The sequence below is a fragment of the Mytilus edulis genome, chromosome 5, assembly GCF_963676685.1.
Source record: "Mytilus edulis chromosome 5, xbMytEdul2.2, whole genome shotgun sequence".
Lineage (NCBI taxonomy): Eukaryota > Metazoa > Mollusca > Bivalvia > Mytilida > Mytilidae > Mytilus > Mytilus edulis.
In genome coordinates this window covers 37,128,672-37,147,682 of record NC_092348.1, presented here as the reverse complement: position 1 = coordinate 37,147,682, position 19,011 = coordinate 37,128,672, and the positions used below count along the sequence as shown (strand labels likewise).

The 19,011-nt window shown below is 31.7% G+C and overlaps 1 protein-coding gene across 3 annotated transcripts in view; it reads left to right on the top strand.

The window, feature by feature from the left end:
* Positions 1-19,011, top strand: part of LOC139523598 (SNF-related serine/threonine-protein kinase-like) — a 33,475-nt gene continuing 14,464 nt past the window's right edge. The window contains exons 1-5 of one of the 3 annotated variants that reach the window (XM_071317733.1): positions 1-763; positions 4,233-4,374; positions 11,598-11,807; positions 12,382-12,552; positions 14,747-15,202. In XM_071317733.1, coding sequence (XP_071173834.1) covers positions 169-763; positions 4,233-4,374; positions 11,598-11,807; positions 12,382-12,552; positions 14,747-15,202 — 1,574 coding nt within the window. In that variant the 5' untranslated portion in view covers positions 1-168. Of the gene's footprint in view, positions 764-4,232; positions 4,375-11,597; positions 11,808-12,381; positions 12,553-14,746; positions 15,203-18,818; positions 18,885-19,011 lie in introns of all 3 variants that reach the window. The other 2 variants (XM_071317734.1, XM_071317736.1) reach the window with 2 other exon arrangements.

Sequence of the window (19,011 nt, the reverse complement as noted above, 5' to 3'; positions counted from 1 at the left end):
ATATCCATTTTCATTCATGTTTCTTCGTGTGACGTCTTGCGCAAAGTTATGCGCACTGTTTACGTATTGTAATGGAGTGTTGATATTGTCATTGAAACGACGAAATGTGTAAACTTTTGGAGTTATCTAGGCCTCCATAATAATATTTTATAAGTTAAGAAAGCAGACATGGCACAGAGGAAATCGAAAGGAACATTAGATGGAAAGATCGCAGGTCTATATGATCTGGATAAGACGATAGGCAAGGGGCATTTTGCAGTTGTCAAACTTGCAAGACATGTTTTTACTGGTGAAAGGGTTGCAGTCAAAGTTATTGATAAGACGAAACTTGATGAAATATCTAAATCACATTTATTTCAGGAGGTTCGGTGTATGAAATTAGTTCAGCACCCAAATGTAGTACGTCTTTACGAAGTGATAGATACTCAAACTAAACTGTACCTTATTCTAGAACTTGGAGATGGGGGAGATTTGTATGATTATATTATGAAACATGAACAAGGTCTAGGTGAAGATTCAGCACGGAAATATTTTAGGCAAATTGTAGAAGCAATTTCTTACTGTCATAAATTACATGTTGTACACAGAGATTTGAAACCTGAAAATGTTGTGTTCTTCGAGAAACAAGGAATAGTTAAATTGACAGATTTTGGTTTCAGTAATATGTTTAAGCCAAGCGAAAAACTTGAAACTGCCTGTGGATCTTTAGCATACTCAGCACCAGAGATTTTACTAGGAGATTCTTATGACCCCCCAGCAGTAGGTGAGTAGCTATATATACATGTAGTACAATGTACAAGGCAATGTTGCAAATCAGCATGCATACATGAGGGGGTTGGTCGGTTGGAGGGGTCCTGATCCCGAAATCCCAGGCTTAGAAACATGAAATCCCCAGGTCCCAAAGTTAAAGAAATTTAAATCCTGAAGATCATTCAAAAAAAGAATTCCCAGATCCTGAAAGGATCAATCATGAAATCCTGAGCTTAGAAACTCCTGATCCCGACGTCCTGAAAAAGGTCCTGCCCCCCTCAAACATTTGTTTTTGTATCATTTTTAGAATCCATAACATCTTGCCTGGTTGCTTAGTTGATATCCTCAGAAAATTTGGCCAAAAAATCCAACCGAAAATCACCCAACTTGCATGTACATGTACATGTATGAACTGTAGTTTAATCAATATGGAAGAAGGTGCACCAACAGCCCCCACTAGTGTACATGTACATGGTGAAAAGAATTTAAATTCCAAATTCGGGTGTGTTCGCCTAAAACCGCATTCACATCATACACATGTACAAGTTCGGTTCGCACCCTTTAACAGAAGGGGGGGGGGGGGGGGGCAATATATACCTTTTTATGTTAACCTGTTTTGGACTTTTTGATACAATGTACAAGGCAATGTTGCTTCCTTACATGAAGGGATGAATTACTTTAGATCACGCTACACTGTACCGTGTAGACATGGTTTGTGATGGTGAAAGTTCCTCCATCGTTCAAATTTCATCCATGGAGATCCCTGTTTGTATATTGCTTTTGAATAAAGAGGATGCAATGTAACTATTAAGATTTTATTGTTTCACTATAAACACCATAAAGATACATGTACATGTACATTCTAAAAGCGAAAAGGGTTTTCTTAAATTAGTGTTTTGAGAATAGATTTGGTGAAATGAAAAATGAATATATTGTTATGATCATGCATGCCAAGACATCAAACGGTCACCAATTGAACTTGTCACTTGTAAGTTAAAGATATTGAAGCTTGAACCAGCTCACACAATCATTCAGTTTATGCACTATTCCAAATCAAAATGATCACTAGTATGGCATGTCTAATTTCAGCAGGAATTACATTTGTAACTCAAGTCTGCTTTTAAATAATGGAGCGAGTTGGTAGTCTTTACAATGTTATAACTTCACAATGTTACCAGTTAACGTGATTGCGGTAAAGCATGGAGTGACTTTGGTAGAAAGTGGTGTGCTTCCTTTATTACTACAGTGTATTATTCTACATCATCATGTTCAAATGTACATACATGTAGCTAGAAATTGGAGTGTTTTACACCAGCATCCAAAATTTCCCCGTTAACTGTGCTGTGAGCCTTCAACTTAATTCATCACATCATGTTTTTAGCAACATGCATGACATGTTTATTATTCTCTTTATCAAATGTTTATTTTTACATAATTGTAAATAAAAAGATAGTTAATTATCATGTCTTTTTCTATGAACAAAAGTTACATATTTTTGTAAGTCATGTAAGTTTAAATCTAATTCAAACCAAATTTCAAAACACACAAAAAAACGATACATGCATAGGCGGATCCATGGGGGCCTTTCTGCCCTGTTGCGGTTTTGGCAATGTACTTGTAAAGTTGCCTTTTGTGTAATCCATTTCTTATCAGAAAGTTTAATTAGATTTATGACACCTGGTGATTGCCCACAGGTTAATCAATTACAGCAGATTAATCTTGTTAGTCAACTGTAATTGCTAATTACTAAATATTAAGTGCAAACCTACATGTACATGTTTACATGTATATAGAATAATGAAGTATACATGTACTTGTACAATGTATACATATCGTATATAAACATGAACCTCTTAATTCACCTTAAGGATTTAGTTTTCAGATGTCGTGGTCATAAGTACATTACATGTGCAATGTAATTACATGCTTTGACCCAAATATGTCAACTTATTCAAGATGGTAACTTCAAAGAAATCTCATACTTAAAGTCACATGTACAGATGTTAAATTTAATTAATACATGTAATATTCATGATATTAGTAAATGATATCTTAATATGATGCACATTTTATCTAAAGAAGAATAAGTGTTTGTTAATCTGTCTTTTAACTATATTTGACATGTGATACACATCATGTACATATTGTAAAAGCAAATGTTCATGTAAATATCTTCTCCATCTATCCCTTGGTATGCATACAGTTTTACTTTAAAGTTGGCATGGGCTACCATAGGTGGAGAAGGGACAGCCAGCAACCCTTATGGAGCTACATGTACATTTATGATACATTTTTTTTTGTACATTAAAGTCATTTACATGTAAAGAGTACAGAGTTACAGAAAAGAATGGATGACCTTCAAATTCATGATTAACTGAAAACCAGGGTTTCAATTAATGTAGCTTATAAATAAGAACATCATTTAAAAATCTGGGTATTTAATTTAGACCCCAGAGGAGTCATGTTAACATATTAAGACACTTCAAATAATATGTCTTCATGGGAGTTCTTTTAAGTTCATGTACAGATTTAATAAAACTAATCCTAATCTTATTGTATTACAAAATGCAACAATAAATGTGTATGTACTTTAAAAATAAACATAGAAAAACATTCATAGTCTTACAGAAGCCGTGTTTGAAACCTGTCCAACATTTTGTTATTTTGAGAATGAAAAGTATAAAAATATATCAACTGTAAGCTGTGTGGTTAATAGACAAACCAATATCTACATAACTACGATTACAGGATTGAAATTTTTCTAGATTATCAACGTGATTAAGATCTTGTTATGCTTTTGTTTTGAGGAAGATTCTGGTTTGCCAATCGGATGAGTTGGATTTGTTGATAACTGATAAGTTGCACAAGGTTTACTTCCGCTGCAATCATTTACATTGTATAAAATATTATAAATAAACTTGGTTTACATGGTGAACTGACAGATCTCTGCATTCCATTAAAATCTTTATGCAGTAAGAGTGTTTAATGTCAGATCTGCACCTTAACTGATCATCAGATGGAGTTGCATGTATATTGTAGACTGCAGGTTAATGGCATGTGGAGAATGATACATGTATAAATACCAAAATATGTGTGAAAGCGCTTTTACTAATATCTGACACTTTCTATAAAAAAAGCTGATCAATACATCCAACAAAAGTTAGTCAGGTCAAACTAATAAATCATTTATAATAAATGTGCAACAAGTGAATAACCTTTGGAATTGCACTTACAACTGATAAATTAGAACACATAAATTTTAACGTTTGCAAAGCATTTGTGTGAGCATTCAGGTGTTCTTTATTTATTTTTTAGGGAGGGGGACATGTTTGATGTTGTAGTTGCTAGATACATTTGTACATTGCATATTCCTATTTTCACTTTTCCCTCATATTGACATACCTGACATAATATAATATGTAACTAGCTCACTCACAGAGTAAGCCATTTTGTTTGATACATTCTTATTATTTTGTTTTCAGATGTATGGAGTTTAGGAGTAATTCTGTTTATGTTGTGTTGTGGAGAGCCACCATTCCAAGAAGCCAATGATAGTGAAACATTAACCATGATACTGGATTGTAAATACAAAATGCCAGCACATGTTTCACAAGAATGTAAAGAGTAAGTCACAAAAACACTGTCATACTATTGGTTTATTCTCTATTTTGTCTGTCTGTTCTAAGTGAAGGTTTAGATTTTAAATTTCAAAAGGGTAGAAACCTGTGTCAACCAAGGTCATAATATAAGTTGTATGTATATATATAAAAAAAAAGACGATGTGGTATGATTGCCAATAAGACAAATTTCCACAAGAGACCAAAATGGCACAGAAATTAACAGTGTTTAACACCATACAGCCTTTAACAATGAGCAAAGCCTATACCGCATAGTCACCTTTGCTACTGATCATGAGCCCCAAACTGATCCATCCATTGAGGGTTAGTAGTGAAGTGTATAACAAATGTATTGCACAGAGGACTTTTCCTGCCAAGTTTTGTATAAAAATATATAATGAAATACAATAATATTAACAGATGACATTACCATTAATGTTAGATGTGATGTCATGAAGTTGAACTCCCTATGCAATATACTAACCCCATACAACTCCAACTGGGGAGGGGTCATCACTGGACAATAAAACTTGCTGTGATGCTATACATTGTAAGTGGACAAAATGCAGATATATGTATATGAAGTATGGATCAATTGAGTGGTGTAGACCCTACTCCATGGTTTTTGTCCACAAAAGTACTCTTAATTGCATACAAGAAATATATACCTAGACTTATGTATTCTGATGGGTAACATAAATAAAATTTACCAATTTTTGTGGATTGAGGAAAATTGGTATTTTTGTGCATATTTGTTATTGGTTTTTCAAAATTCTACAAACAAGTCTATACAGAAAATTTTATCCAGTACATGTATGCATGCTGAAAACATTTTATAGTGAATGTGTCATGCGATTTACATTTTACAGGGCTATTTTGAGAACGAATTGTTATATGTACTGAATGATAAACTATCTAGAATATACATGTAATTATAAATTTGATATAGGAATTCAATTACACATGTTACAACTATGAATGCTTTCAGGACTATTTGTAAATTGTAATATATATACTAATTATGTGTATATTGTTTATCGTCAACAGTTGTTTTGCACTTTGGTCATTGTTGGCAGTACATGTAACTGAACTTGTTTTGTTTGATGGATGATTCAATGATTTTAAACCTATTTTCAGTATTTGAAAAATAACTTTTCATTTAGTTTGTGACACATGGCATAACCACTAAATATCAACTAGTATAGATTGTATTTTTAAGTCTGTGACACCCACTAGATTTCTTTTGACCATTCATAAGTCTTACAATTGCTGTTTCATATGCTTACACATTTGTACCTTATCTTATTTGTCCCCTACTGAAGAAGGGGACTTTAGATTAGAACTCCATCCATCTGTCTGACTGTTCATAGGCCAGTCCGGCAAATCTGTTTCCACACATTTTTCTTCATGCTCGAAGATGTTATTTTGATATTTGGTACATAGTTTTATCATGACAAGCCACAGATCAAGTTTAAAGTTTGTTCTGGTCTGATGATTTTGAGCAGGGATATGGTCCTCTAGTATACATGTATATACAGAACAATTCTGGATGAATCATTGAAAGACTGAAGTAAACTGGTTTAAAACATGTCCAGGACATTTCAATGTTATACATGTATCAAGTCACTACATGATTTAACATTGGAAGTAACTGACAGGCCTTTCATTTTATACATGTATATTCAATTAGACAAATAGATCTGTATATTTTTATGTCACCCCTACATGTATACATATATCTACCACTAATGATAAATCAATGGCATACATGTATACGACTTTCAAATGAGTGTATGTTACAGGCACCATCAACAGATTTTGGGCTGAAAATTATAAGACCAATTTTATGAGCTTTTTTGTAATTCATTGAGCCAAATTTTACCCAGTTTTCACTACATGTATATATGTATCATGTATGTTTATGTCAGATCATATTTTATTTCCCAGCTTTGACTGAAAAGAATGATGTATTTCGATAAATAACAAATGTATAAAGTCCAAGATGAAGGGAGTTACCCTACAAGTATATGTAATTTATGAATATATATGTGATATTGATTATGAATTTAAAGGGTTTAATTTTCCAGATCATTAAAAGATATGTATATTTATAAATTCAATGACAACAAACATATAAACTGCATGAACTGACACAGTTATTTTCAGTACATGTACATGTATACTACTTTTAAATAATTATTCAGGCCAAAACACTGCAACAACTGTTCAAAGATCAAATTGTTTTGCATCCAAACATTAATTCCCATGATAATAGTAACATCAATTTGATGATGAATTTCAGAAATTTAAGCTGATATGTGATCTATCTCCTATTAGTTGATTCAGATCAAAACTGATCTCCCTTGTCGTCCTGAGTGATTCCTATTGATATAGCCGGTACTTGAAGATTACTGATTCAGTGGTACTTGAGGGATTATTACATCTCAGTACAAATATTCTTGATAACTTAGTTTTTAGATTGCTATTCCCTCTTTCATTGGTGGTTTTACTTTTTAAAGTGTCATACAATGACATCAGCATTTAGATAAACACCTGATGTGTGTGTAAATATGTATAAACTTTTTTCTATATATAAGGAATCCGGAATAAGCACCATGTTCTTTGCTCTCACTTCTTTATATGTTGCATGCTTAGTGGAAAAGTGATAAATATTGATGTTTAAATCTTTAATTTGACACCACTGGGGATCAAAGTCATCAAACCCTCAACTTCCTGCAATGGAGGTGAGATAGTACTTAAGCCCTACAAGGTGGTTATGACATTAAGACATTGTCGTCCTTCATATACATGTAATATATATTTGTCACTTGATGCTAAGCATCTACCAACAGATTGAAACTCAGGTGAACAGACTCTAGACACCTCCCTCTAGTTCATACCTAATGTTCATATCATTGATATCAACCGTGATACCCGATAAATGAATGAAATAACACAAGAATTGAAATCCTCAGTTAATATCATGATTTTTATCTTGTGGAAAATTGGCAAATAAAATCTTTTTGTTATGCAATCATTTTAACAATTTATTTGCAGACATGTAATACTAAGACAAGCTATTTTTTATGAAGTAGTTCAAATTAAAACAGTGAATCAGAACTAAACTAACAATGTGATAATAAAAAGCATGTGAAAATCTCTTACAATTTCCTTATCTATGAGAGGTAAACAACTGAAGTGGTTTTTATGGAAGACATATGTCTATATTTCTAAAAGTGGTGTAACATTAAACATTCAAGATGGACTGACTTGCTGTTTATTGAAATTTTGTCACACAATAAAGATCAACAATAGGTGAGGGCGTCAATATTTGTCCAGTGGCGGATCAAGAACTTTTCCTAAGGGGGGGGCCGCTGACTGACCTAAGAGGGGGCCCGCTCCAGTCATGCTTCAATGATTCCCTATATAATCAACCAAATTTCCCCCCCCCCTGGATCCGCCTATGTTGTCTCCTAAAAATTTGAAAAATGCAATAATTGTATCTAGCTCTGGCAAAAAGATTTACAAACCCCTTCATGGCATAACACTAGCTCACTCAGTAGTTACAAGCACATTAAATCCTTGTTCTTGTACATGTAAGATCAGCCTGGTAATATAAGTGATTGTATCAAAATATTTGATTTGAAAACATGTGTCATTCTCAATTGACATTGAAACCCTGATATGATAACTTTTAGACAATGATTTCTATCATGTCTATAGGAATATATAAATAAGTAGACAGTGGTGGTGGATCCAGAATGTTTCGTAAGAGGGGGGCCACAGACTAATCATGGGAAAGAGGGGGGGGGGGGGGCTCTGATCATGCTTCAGTGGTTCTCTATATAATCAACCAAATTTTTCCCACCCTGTATCCACATATGGTAGGTGTGGTATAATTGCTAATGACATTTACTATCCACCAGAGTCTAAAAGTCTTTTTTTCCGAGAGAAATGTTACTATTGAAGTAATACTAATGATACTTCCTGATGTATTTTTGATTGACAATGATTCAATAAAAACCTAATTGTGTTTGTTCTGCTGTCTTGGGGACTTGGTAATATATGGTCAGTAGTTTGACATTTACCTAGAAGCTCTTTCCCATTTATTGTTGATTTCCATTACTAATGATAGGGACAAAAGACATTTCCTGGTAAACGATAATTGATTTGAGACTAGCAGACAAACTGTTACTATAGGATAGTATGATAATCTACAGTTATTGATTCACAAAGTTTGCTGAAAAGAAACTAGTAATGCCAGTTGGGAATACTAATAGATTACTTAGGTTGATTTTATGTTTGTCAACATATCAATCATTCTGCAAAGATTTTTCAGACATTTTAAATTGAAGGGCAAAATATTTTTTGTCATCATACAAACCATTCATTGAATACCTTATTTGTGTCTTAGAACTCTAGGTGCTAAATGTTAAAATTTAATAACTCTTTTCAATCTTTGTTACATTATTATAAACTTACAGTTTTCTCAATTGTAGATATCAAACTTTGGGTCACTATGACCTACATTTCAGAGTTAGAATGGTAGGACCTGTGTATTATTTTACTGGGGATCATAAGTCAAAAAGTTGAAATCTTTGGTCATTTATAATTGTTGATTCACCATGGAGCAGGTCTCCTTGATATTAAACAATACCATGGAATTTGAAATTACAAAACTTTCTCTTCTATAAACACTTGAATTATAATACATTCTCTTATAAAATTTATCAAGTTAGCACTAAGAATATATGGTGCTCTAATTAGAACCTTGAACAACAACATACACTTCATATATTTACTTTGTTGTACAGTATATATATATATGTAGGATTGAGATGTTCATGTCATGGATACATAAAGAACAACCTTTTAAACTTTCACGTAATCATAATTTAAACAGTTTTATGGCTGCAACATTTAAATGCTGGGAGATTTATAGAAGAATAAGTCTTTGAAACTGAAGACATATTTTTCAAAATCAATATGTATTTTCCGGTGAAAGATATAGATTAAAAGGAGAATGTTTCAGACATGTTTCCACAACTCATTGTAATTTTCAATTGGATGCAGCTTAATTAAAAAGACTTTTAAGATAGAGGTTTGCATGGATTTTCTCTAATGGATGCAAGTTGCAAAATTCAATATCACACCAATTGTTTTAATTGATCAATTCTTTCTGTCAGAATGGGTTTTTAATTTGAAATGAAATTTGTCAATCCAGTTTTATTGAAATTTACAGCTTGAGAATACATGTATTAAATCTAAAATTAATGGGACATTTTTATTCTTAAAATAGTTTATTTGTTATGCAAATAATGCTTTTAAGAAAAAAGATGGGTTTTAAAAAAAATATTCTTATGAGAATTTTAACTGTCCCCATATATATATATATATATATAGATCTAACATAATTTACATTGTTGGGTTGATGTTTAGACGAGTTGTATATACACTGTATATAAGTAAAAAAAAATTCTGTTTAGTATTAAATTTATATTAAGATCCATTTTGTTACATCTTGTGATCAATTTTATTTGGCAATCGCCAATGGCAGTCAGCAGGGTTAAAGAACATCAGTTGTTCCACCTGTTAGTCAAATGCATTTTGTTTAAATATACTCTTTCACTTTTTTGGTCTTTTGGAAAATGTTGTTTGTGCTGTTTTTAGACCCTTCTACAACGAAATTTGTTTTACATGCACATTTTAGACTTGCATATATATATATATATACATGTATATAAATCCAAATGAAATCTACATAGAATTGATGTACTATTGAATGTTACTATTAGTACAGTTTAAATAAATATGTCATTCATACAGGTACATTGGACTTTTTAATTTGTTTACTCCAGTACTTTCCTACCAGTTCCTGCGGTTTTTAAAGATGATAATTCAGTTTTCTGTAGTGAAATAGTGCATTCAGGAAATGAACATTTGAAATCGATTATTTATTTGAATTGAATGGTAGGGATGTCTTCAGTTGTTACATAGAATGTCATATCTGATTTTAACGAACTGGTCATAGCTGGTTTGTTTCATTATTTACAGTGTGTAAGCTTTTGTCAAAGGTTGTAGGCAGTTTTAATGTGATAGAGATCTACAATAATTAAATGTTAAAGAGTTGATCGATTAAGTATTTAAATGGGTTTAAATGAAAGTTTATTTGCAATCTAACTTTAACATTCAACACCTAACTGATACTTGAATATTTTTTAATTAAGTGATATTTTTCAGTCTGAGGAATTAGGATAAATATTCCACAAATTTTATAGGTCAAACTGTTGTAGTTGTTGTGTATTGGTGATCATTTGTAAATGTTGATGTCAGATACAAGTTGTAATTCAATATTATTTAAATCTGAGGCAATATACACTGGCACTCTTCCTTCAATTTACCCTAGGCCCATTATACTTCACCAAAATGTGCACCTTCCATGTTCTTCTATCCTATTTTAATCTTGCAATTGAATCACTTTCCATTGGTACGTGTATCTTTTGCCTCTCTTTTCTACATTGTGTAATCCACATTCTATTTGGGCTATGTATACCAGTATAGTGGATTCAATATAGGTTACACAAATCAGAATTTGCTGTACATGATGTGAAATCCAATGTTCAGCAATGGCTAATGGATTCACACAATCTGCTGTCCATTATAGCGAGAAAAAAAAGTTTTTTGATAACCATGATAAGCGTTAATAGGTAGTAGTACAATGTTCAGGTGGCATTTTGGCTTATGCAGTAACTTTTTCTTGGAGACCACTGGACCCAATTTAAAGCAAACAGCAAGCAATCTTTGTTTGATCTCTTTTGAAACAATTATGACAGGTTAAAGTTACATTATTGCTAGAAACACTGACATGAGTCGACTGAGAGATAAAAAAACAACTACCGTAGTACTAGTTTCATTAATTTATCTTCATCATGATATTACTAAAATAAATTAAGTAAATTTTGTTTGAATGTAATGCCTTTGAATAATTTATGAATATAGGTTTGCATTTCTTAATTTAAATTATCTTCTATATTCTTAAAATGGTATAAACACGGTCCCTTGGTTTTTCACTGTGACAATATAATATTTGACACTGTACACACAACAGCCATCGATCAATCTTGCAGAATGACATTACATTAAGACTAAAGGTTTATAATACCTTTTTAGGAGACTACAGCTATTTTTATGTTGACTACAAATTGATGATTTTTTTTAATTCTTTTTCAGTTTGGTTAGTATTATGTTAAAGAGAGAGCCATCAGAAAGAGCAAGTTTAGAGGAGATTTTATGTCATGATTGGTTACACATGCAAATGGAGGATATGCCACCACCCGCATTGCCACTCATTTCAAGAGAACATCTGTCGGAAGAAGATCATAATTATTTGGTGGAAAAAATGGTGGAGGGAGAAATTGGAACAAAAGAAGAAATATTAAAGTATGCTATCATGGTATTTTATAAATATAATATAAACGATAGATCAGCTGTTAATACCGGTACATGTATGACAGAATATGAGAATTGCTTTGAAGTACCAGTGGAAGTGTAAATTGCTTTCCAGTTTATGCTTTTTAGTTCAGAAAAAATAAAAAATATTGTATATTTTAAACTGTCCTTGTAAATTCAAAACATTCATACATTAGATGATCTAGAACTTAAATATTCATAAATACTGTACATGTGCATTGTATGACTGCCTTTGGAAAAAGTGCTACATTGTACATGTGTTCTTATTTTTATGGTACATGTATCAACAATTTCTACATACAAGTCTTAGGAAATTTGTATTTATGTTTAACTGTTAAATCCATTATTCACTTAGACAACTTTATACCAACTAATATTAACATCACATTGATATATCAATAAATTAAAGAATCATGAAAGTAATATTTGAAAAACCTTTAAAGTGCAATAAGTAGAAGTTTAGAAGCAGGTTAAACTAATTAGTACAACCTCCTAAGGTGGATTTGAAATAATTTTATGAGTAAAATTGAATTTCTCTTTGTAGGTCTATAGAAAAAGATGAGTATAGTCATATAACAGCAACATACTACCTGTTGGCGGAGAGAAAGTTAAAACAACATCGTCAAGAACTACAGAACTCACTATCACAAATTAGGAAACACTCAGCTCCATCTGGTGGTAAACCACATTTGGAACCCCTTGCTCTTTCACCTCGGTATGTGTATTTGCATAAAGTACTTGATTTCTTTGGTTTTATATTGTGAAATGTTGTTTTATCCTTACTTTTCTGTAGAAAAAATAGTTTTTTAAGTAGTTCCTCTTTCTTATTGACCAAATGAATAAGGCAATAGTAAAAAATATGTTTATATCATCTACCAGTAGATAATCAGTATAAATTTATGTGTCTGTAGTTCATGTAAATCAAAAACAAATCAGTCTGCAAACACAAAATGTCATAGAAAAGATTTAAGTTTTTCTTGATTTAATGAAAATGCTTTGCCACTTAATGTATGTCCTGCTGAACTTTGAACCTTGACCACTGCAATTTTTGAGTGAGATTATTGGTCCCTTTTTTTCAGTGTATCCAACAGATTTTAACAAAACACGAACACTTTTAATTGGAAAATTTGTTGAATTTCAGAGGTAAATTTAAATTTATGCGACGTCAAATCAGCAAAGTATTAGAAGACGCTTAAATAACATGTAAGCTCAAAGTATATGCAATTGCTTCATTTTAATATGAATGTGTATTATAACATTGTTTGGAAATATAATACATCTGCTGTTTTCTGTTTTGATATAAACTAGACTCAGTCTTCATTTGGAAGAATTTTTCTGCATTTGAGATTTTAGTAATGAATACAACTGGAATAACATGAATAAGACAATTCGTCTTTAAGAAGGATGTAAATACTCATTATTGAGAAATATTGACATTCAATTCTAGTGCAATTCTAGTTCTCTTGTATCATTAAAGAAAATGAGAATTCAATAACTAGTGTCCTTGGCCTGAAGAAAATTTGATTGAAAATGTGGCTAGAATATTATTAAGACTTTTATCTATACTGCTGACACAGACATTTTACAATATATAGTAATTCTTATAGTCGGAAAGTAAGTAATTTGAAAATATGTGCAGACGTTAACTAATAAGAAAATATCCATTTAAACGCGGACAAGTCAATAAAAGATAATTATATTTGCATAGGAGCTTGACCATGCAAATAGTCCAAAGTTTTCAATAAAGTCAATAATTAACCAACATATATCCATTGTCCTTTCAAACATCGTTCTGTGCATTTTGTGTTTGTAGGACTGCAGACAATATTGTGCCTTTCTTTCTTAAGGTATCTGCTTGATGGAATACCCCTATAGCCAACCATATTATTATATACATATATATTGTTCTTGGAGGGCATTTCTGTTAAAACATACATGTAACCTAAGAAACGACTTTGAAAATAGGTGTCATCACTTACATTAAAGCAATTTTTGAGACCTGCACACATTTTAAGCTTGTGCAACATGATTTTTCACACTCACATATTATATTGAGTGGAAAATTCAAGTTGTCTTCAAAGGGTCCCATGTATGTGTTAATGGAACTGCCCTTAGTCTGACAATTATTATTCCAGATATTATTACAAGTATCAATAATACATTTATCTGTCAACACTGGCTAAATGTACACACATAAAAAAATTAAAACAATAAATAAATAAATAATTTACTAATATTTACTGTCTCAGTAGATATATGCATCTTATGATATAATTTTTACCAACTTTTACTAGATGACTTAGGTATTTTATCTCGTAAGATTTTTTGATTTTGCACAAATAGTCACGATTGCACAAAGTATAAACTATTTACATATTTTTATTATAATTTTTGAGCCATTTAGCAGTGCTATTAATTATTTCAGTTTTCTTCTAGCTTTGGTATGACTTTGGTGCTAGGAATTCTGTTTATTTATCACAATTCAATGAAATAGATGTATGCAAATCACATAATCTTGTTGTGACTGACTCTGAAACCCCAATACATTATAAATCAAATTACTTCAGTCAGACCAAATTTATATATTCTCTCGGTTGTTGAATTATGCCAAAGTTGATAAAACTGTTACAAATAGAATTTTGGTTTTGCAATTAATTACTTTTTAGAAAAACTTCCAGTTAATAATGAACTTTTTTGCTAATGTTTCATGCAGTGCAGTAACTCAATCTATATATAGTTTAAAACAGACAACGATAAATAAACAAATAAATTAGTTGCCTTTACAGGCTTCTTTCGATAATGTGATTTTGACATGTTTCTATTTCATTCAGATTTTCACACTCATACATATTGTATCTCATTTTCATACTTGCTTTATATTTTTTTTTACTTTTTCCACTTTTTCAAAGACCGGAGATACATGTACCAGGGAATAGACTGTTGAACTGTCTTTTAAGTCCAACCTTTGAAGAGCCATGTAGTTCACCCCAATCAGATTCAAATCAAAATCCTTTCGTCAAAAGTTTGTCAGGAACTATGACTCTTGATAGAAAATCCTCTAAAAGAAAGAATAAAATTAAACCTCAAGGATCTAATCGATCACAAAGGAGCCCAAGTCCCAGAAGTATTTTTCGCAACTTCCAGCCAACCTTGGGAACTATTCATGATGCAGGACTTTCTCAGTCTGAGGAATCCCTAGTCACTAAAGGAGTTGGAAAAAAAGGTCAGCAACCATTGACGAAAATTCAGATTCTTAAGCATTTCTTTGAGAGAAAGGTGGCCGAACTTGTTGGAAAAACGTCCACTGCTGAAAAAAGGACGAATCTGTTTAAACAGGTCACCTCTTCAAAGAAGCCAAGTTCAGAGTAAATATCTTTTGGCATGCTACGTTTTTTAGTGTCAAAATTAATTGCGATTCATTTTTGGGTTTTATTTGAAGGCTTTTCACAATAACCAGCATGTCATATGGGTCAGTGTATTTGGTTTATTTTTGGAAGGAAGATTATTATTTTGAGAATTTTTTATGCCTCTCCATCGTGTTTAGGTGAATGATTAAAGCATGATTTAATAGCTTTGTTTACTTCCTACTGAATCAGATATCAATCTTGTTATGGCTCTAGATAACAAGGAATGGCTTTTATTTCTTCCTCAACCTGCCTGCTTCGTTTGCATGGATCATTTGATCACAGTTGACCTCATCATTGGTAATCAAGTGTTTTTACTAAAATTACTATGTTCTTGCTAATAGGGTATGGCTTATTTGTCAAAGTCTTCTGCAATTACACCTACAGAAAGAATTAAAAAAAACATACAATTGTTTCTGTGTCGGTTAATCAATGGAAATGAACTAGGAAGTGAAAATTTTATAAGATCAGTTTGCAAATGTTGCAAATTAATGATGCATTGTCATGTAAACAATTTTTTTTTTGCTATTCAACATTTTTCATGAATGTTTGATATTTTTATAAAACAAAAAGATGCATTCATGTAAATTTGAATAAGAATATTTAATTGTAAATCAGAATTCATTTCTTATTTATAAAGCAGAAAAACAAGTTTGATAAAACTATCAATTTAAGGCCTTTCAAAGATGATCTGGTATGTGTAACTTTGAATAAGAATCTGATGCATATTTATACAATTAACAATTTGCTAAGCTATAAATGTTTTATTTGGTTTTGTAGACGAGTTTTGAAACTTATTTCTTGCCATTGGATTTCATTACCAATACTGATCAATGATATTCAGTGATTTTTTTTCCCTGACAAAAAACCAACCTGGATTTCTAGACAAGTAAATACATCTCATATCTATATGCAATTGTAGGATTTTGTTCCAAGCACTAACTGATCAATGTTATTCATTAGTTTTTTTAGGCAAAAACAGAAACTGACTTAAAATTTTATCTTTCAGCAATGAATGGAAAACGGGAAATCTAATTTCTAGAAAGACACGATAAAACTTATTTTAGATTTAAGTATTTCAGTATTTTGAGTCAAATTGGACAAGAACCAGCTCTCAGAACTCTGTAAAAGATTGTGATAATTGTCTTTTATTTCAGTTTTCAGTTCATATTTCTTCAAGAAGATAATTGAATAGAACTAAAAGAGATTTAAGGTGGTACCTAACACTGCAGGGAGATAACTCTGTAAAATCAGCAGAACATTTTAATGACGTTGTATTCTTACGGGAATATTAAGCTTCTCAATGATCAAAATGAGTGTTTGTCAAACTGCTATATAACCAGTGTAATTTTTCTGATTAAACGGTTGGTTCAATTTTTATACGACCGCAAATTTTGAAAAAATTTTCGTCGTATATTGCTATCACGTCGGCGTCGGCGTCGTCGTCGTCGTCGTCGTCGTCCGGCGTCCGAATACTTTTAGTTTTCGCACTCCAACTTTAGTAAAAGTGAATGGAAATCTATGAAATTTTAACACAAGGTTTATGACCACAAAAGGAAGGTTGGTATTGATTTTGGGAGTTTTGGTCCCAACATTTTAGGAATTAGGGGCCAAAAAGGGCCCAAATAAGCATTTTCTTGGTTTTCGCACTATAACTTTAGTTTAAGTTAATAGAAATCTATGAAATTTTGACACAAGGTTTATGACCACAAAAGAACGGTTGGGATTGATTTTGGGAGTTTTGGTCTCAACAGTTTAGGAATTAGGGGCCAAAAAAGGGCCCAAATAAGCATTATTCTTGGTTTTCGCACAATAACATTAGTTTAAGTAAATAGAAATCAATGAAATTTTAACACAATATTAATGACTACAAAAGGAAGGTTGGTATTGATTTTGGGAGTTTAGGTCCCAACAGTTTAGGAATTAGGGGCCAAAAAGGGACCCAAATAAGCATTTTTCTTGGTTTTCGCACCATAACGTTAGTATAAGTAAATAGAAATCTATGAAATTTAAACACAAGGTTTATGACCATGAAAGAAAGGTTGGGTTTGATTTTGGGAGTTTTGGTCCCAACATAATAAGGGGCCCAAAGGGTCCAAAATTAAACTTTTGTTTGATTTCATCAAAATTGAATAATTGGGGTTCTTTGATATGCTGAATCTAACTGTCATGACTGTGTATGTAGATTCTTAACTTTTGGTCCCGTTTTCAAATTGGTCTACATTAAGGTCCAAAGGGTCCAAAATTAAACTTAGTTTGATTTTGACAAAAAATGAATCAGTTAGGTTCTTTGATATGCTGAATCTAAAAATGTACTTAGATTCTTGATTATTGGCCCAGTTTTCAAGTTGGTCCAAATCAGGGTCCAAAATTAAACTTTGTTTGATTTCATCAAAAATTGAATAAATGGGGTTCTTTGATATACCAAATCTAACTGTGTATGTAGATTCTTCATTTTTGGTCCTGTTTTCAAATTGGTCTACACTAAAGTCCAAAGGGTCCAAAATTAAACTTAGTCTGATTTTAACAAAAATTGAAATCTTGAAGTTCTTTGATATGCTGAATCCAAAAATGTACTTAGATTTTTTATTATGGGCCCAGTTTTCAAGTTGGTCCAAATCAGGATCTAAAATTATTATATTAAGTATTGTGCAATAGCAAGTCTTTTCAATTGCACAGTATTGCGCAATGGCAAGAAATATCTAATTGCACAATATTGTGAAATATCAAATTTTTTTTTAATTAGAGTTATCTTTCTTTGTCCAGAATAGTAAGCAAGAAATATCTAATTGCAAAATATTGTGCAATAGCAAGATTTTTTTTTAATTGGAGTTATCTTTCTTTGTCCAGAATCAACTTAAATCTTTGTTATATACAATATACAATGTATATTCACTTTTTACTACCAACTGATAAATTAAAATAATCTTTACCATTCAGTGATAACAAGCAGTTTTTTTACATCTTAATATTTTATGATGTATTTAAATGAGTAGTTATTGTTGCAAACTCCATTAGAAATTTTAATTGAGATTAGTTTTGGAATAAGGGAAAGGGGGATGTGATTAAAAAAATTGGGTTCAATTTTTCTCATTTGAAATTTCATAAATAAAAAAGAAAATTTCTTCAAACATTTTTTTGAGAGGATTAATATTCAACAGCATAGTGAATTGCTCTAAGAGAAACAAAAATTTTAAGTTCATTAGAACACATTCATTCTGTGTCAGAAACCTATGCTGTGTCAACTATTTAATCACAATCCAAATTTAGAGCTGAATCCAGCTTGAATGTTGTGTCCATACTTGCCCTAACCGTTCAGGGTTCAACCTCTGCGGTCGTATAAAGCTACGCCCTGCGGAGCATCTGGTTTTGATTTTTTTTTATATTTTTGTCAAAGGGTCAAAGTGAATTCTTTGTCAAAATTTTAAGAAAATTAAACGAGCCAAATTAATTTTAGTTCAGGTGTTAGGTACCACCTTAAACCTTTACAGCATTTTCTCTTTCAGTGTTCTTTTTCTTTAAATTTGTGATACATTTGGATATAATGGCCTTTTTTCATATTCTATTAATCTTATAGGGCCAAAGCACGTAGTGTTAGTTGCCAAGAAAATCATTCAGCTTGTGGAAAAATGAAATATGATTGGTAATGACAACTTCATGTAGCTTTCCTTGTCATGTTGCTTAAAAAGGAAGTAGAATTGGTTGAGGGTTTTCATGTCTCACCACTAATGTAGCCTTACTTGTTGGCCTTAACCAATAAGAGAGAAAAA